General features: G+C 62.1%; 1 protein-coding gene across 1 annotated transcript in view; it reads right to left on the bottom strand.

Annotated features, from left to right (window-relative positions):
* LIN7B (lin-7 homolog B, crumbs cell polarity complex component) overlaps positions 1 to 1442 on the bottom strand; it is a 4318-nt gene extending 2876 nt beyond the window's left edge. Inside the window, exons 1-3 of the mRNA XM_017500534.2 lie at positions 1331 to 1442; positions 830 to 948; positions 466 to 537 (exon numbers count right to left, since the gene is read on the bottom strand). Coding sequence (XP_017356023.1) covers positions 466 to 537; positions 830 to 948; positions 1331 to 1367 — 228 coding nt within the window. The 5' untranslated portion in view covers positions 1368 to 1442. The remainder of the gene's footprint in view (positions 1 to 465; positions 538 to 829; positions 949 to 1330) is intronic.
* Between the last annotated feature and the right edge of the window lie 1400 nt (positions 1443 to 2842).

Here is a 2842-nt window from a genome sequence, read left to right as displayed (position 1 = left end):
TCAAACTCCTGACCTCAGGCGATCCGCCCACCTCGGGCTCCCAAAGGCTGGGATTACAGGCGTGAGCCACTGCACCCAGCTCTTCCATCTTACTTTTAAATTTAGGAAAGCCAGGCCTGGAGGGAGCTCAGAGCCTCCGGCAGAAGCAAGAGGCAGCATCTCACTATGGTGCAGTGGGATGTCAGCGCGCCATGACTTTCCTGGTTTACACTGTACAGATGTTGAAGGTTATCTTCTAGCCAGCCATGCCACACTGGTTTCCATTTGCAGTTGCTAAAAAGATACCTTCGTATGACATTTGTTTTAAGTTAAAAATGTGCAATTATTTAATAATAGGAAGGGCGGCACATAGATTTGGCAAAAATCTTGAGGGAGGAAACAAATGACTGGCGTGAAGGAGATAACTGAGCTCCACCAGGCAGCTACGCAGATACCAGAAGCAATGGAATGGGGTGAGGGGCCCACCTTGGCTGTGGCATGGGCCCGGATCTCGGCGCTGCCGGTGAGGTCCAGCGTGTCATAGAGCTGCTCATACACCTGGGTGAAGAGGCAGCCGCATCAGGGAGCCGCCAGCCCTTCCGGCCCTAGACACAGGAGTCCGGGCCCCTAGACCCTCTCCCGATCCCACGACAGGATCCGCCCCGCCCCCGCAACCAGAGCCCGAGGAAACTACAACTCCCGAAGAGCCCCTGAGCTGAAGAGTGGGCATCCCAAGGCGGGACGCCTCGGGAGCTGCCGGGAGGCGTAGTCCCCGAGCTCGAGGCGAGCAGAAAGAAGAGGAGGAGGACGGCGGTCGCCAGCTCGCGCCCCTGCTCCGCGCGCCCCTCACCTCTCGGATAGCGGAGCAGAAGCGGCTCTGCAGGACTCTCTGGAGGGCCTGCAGCTTCTGCGGGGGCAGCTCTCCGCTGCGCTGGAGCCGCTCGAGGAGCTCGACGGCCCGGGACACGTCTGCGGGGCGGGGGCGGGGCGCAGAGACCGCGAGTGTCAGAGACCCCGAGACGCAGAGGAGCGAGGAGAGCGGCGGAGTGAGGGCGAGCGCACAGCCCCGGGAGGACGGCCGAAGCCCAGTCGGACGCCCTGCAGAGTCCAGGGTGACGCAGGAGAAACCGCCACCAGCCGGGCGCCCTGCGGTCCTGGGACCGCTCCACAGGCCGGGGTGTAAGGCGGGCGCCCGCGGCCCCGGCCCGCGCCCACGGAGCCTCCCACACCCCCCGACCGCCGGGCCCCGGTGCCCGCCCCGCCCACCCGCGCCGGCCAGGCCCGGGAAGGGAGGGGGCCGGGGACTGGGGACGCAGGCCGCGGTGGGCAGGGCCCCCTGGCGCGCGCTTACCCCGCTCCAGCCCCAGCGGCTCCACCAGCGCAGCCATGTCGGCGCCACTGCTGCCAGCCGCCCGCCTGCCCCGGCGCCTGCGAGGGGGGCGGGGCTGCGCGAGGCCACGCCCCGGGCCACGGGCGCCCCCTGCGGAGGCGCGCCTGGAGAGCGCCCAGCTCCCCCACGCCGGACCGCCCCGACCCGCTGCCCCGCGCCACCCGCAGCCCTGCCCTACGCCCCGGCCAGTCGGTCCTGTTGGCGAGCCCTCCCATTGCAGGTTCGGTCTGTGTGTCCCTTTCACGATCCCTGTCTGCCTGCCCTCCACACTTGTCTACCCCCTGTCCATCCTTTTCCCATATTCAACAAACTCTTGTGAAACATCTTCTGGGCCCAAGGCATGGACACCGTGGTGAGCAGGGCAGCCAAGCCCACGGCCCGAACGGAGCTTCCAGTCTATGGGGGCAGTAAACAGCCAACCACAACTGTGATGAGAGCTGAGTGGGAAGGTGATGATCCCGAAGACGAAGGAAATCCTAGAGGAGGTACTTCACAGAGTCCTGGGAGGTAAGATGAACACCCCCGCCGCGCAGAAAGAGCCCACGTGGCTGGAAGCAGAGTTGGGATTCGTTGATGATGAGGTGAAAAGGCCGGCAGGATAGTTTATGCCTGGGCTCCTGCGTTGGCATGTGTGTCGAGGATTTGGGGCTTCATGCAAACTCCTAACGGTAAAATATGGCACTCAAATTTGTATTTATTTACTTATTTTTGAGACGGAGTTTCGCTCTTGTTGCCCAGGCTGAAGTGCAATGGCGCCACTCCGTCTTCCGGGTTCAGGCGATTCTCCTGCCTCAGCCTCCGGAGTAGCTGGGATCACAGGCATGCGCCACCACGCCCGGCAAATTTTGTATTTTTAGTAGAGACGGGGTTTCTCCATGTTGGTCAGGCTGGTCTCAAACTCCACCCGCCTCGGCCTCCGAAAGTGCTGGGATTACAGGCCTCGTGAGCCACCGCACCAGGCCTGCTTTGGTGACATTTTAAGATGGTCTACACGGGAGGAGGGATACTGGATATTTTGTTTTGTGAGACGAAGTCTCACTCTGCTGCCCAGGCTCGAGTGCAGTGTTGCGATCTTAGCTCACTGCAACCTCTGCCTCCCGGGTTCAAGCGATTCTCCTGCTGCAGCCTCTCGAGTAGCTGGGACTGCAGGCACGCACCACCACGCTCGCCTCGGCCTCCCAAAGTTCTGGTAGTACAAGCATGAGCCGCCTTGCCCGGTGGATACTGGGTATTTTGAATTTGAGGAGCCTCTGCAGAATCCATGGGGAGAAGCAGTCGATCTAGGGCTCAAAAGAGCAACCTGGTCTGCAGGCATCCTTGAGTACTGGGGCACAGGTGGTAAATGAAACCACAGGAGTGGATAAGAATGTCAGGGGCAGGCCGGGCGCGGTGGCTCAAGCCTGTAATCCCAGCACTTTGGGAGGCCGAGGCGGGTGGATCACGAGGTCAAGAGATCGAGACCATCCTGGTCAA

The sequence above is a fragment of the Cebus imitator genome, unplaced genomic scaffold (genome assembly GCF_001604975.1).
Source record: "Cebus imitator isolate Cc_AM_T3 unplaced genomic scaffold, Cebus_imitator-1.0 Scaffold266, whole genome shotgun sequence".
Taxonomy (NCBI): domain Eukaryota; kingdom Metazoa; phylum Chordata; class Mammalia; order Primates; family Cebidae; genus Cebus; species Cebus imitator.
The sequence above is the reverse complement of the archived record's forward strand: the minus strand, read 5'-3'. Positions and strand labels throughout refer to the sequence as shown.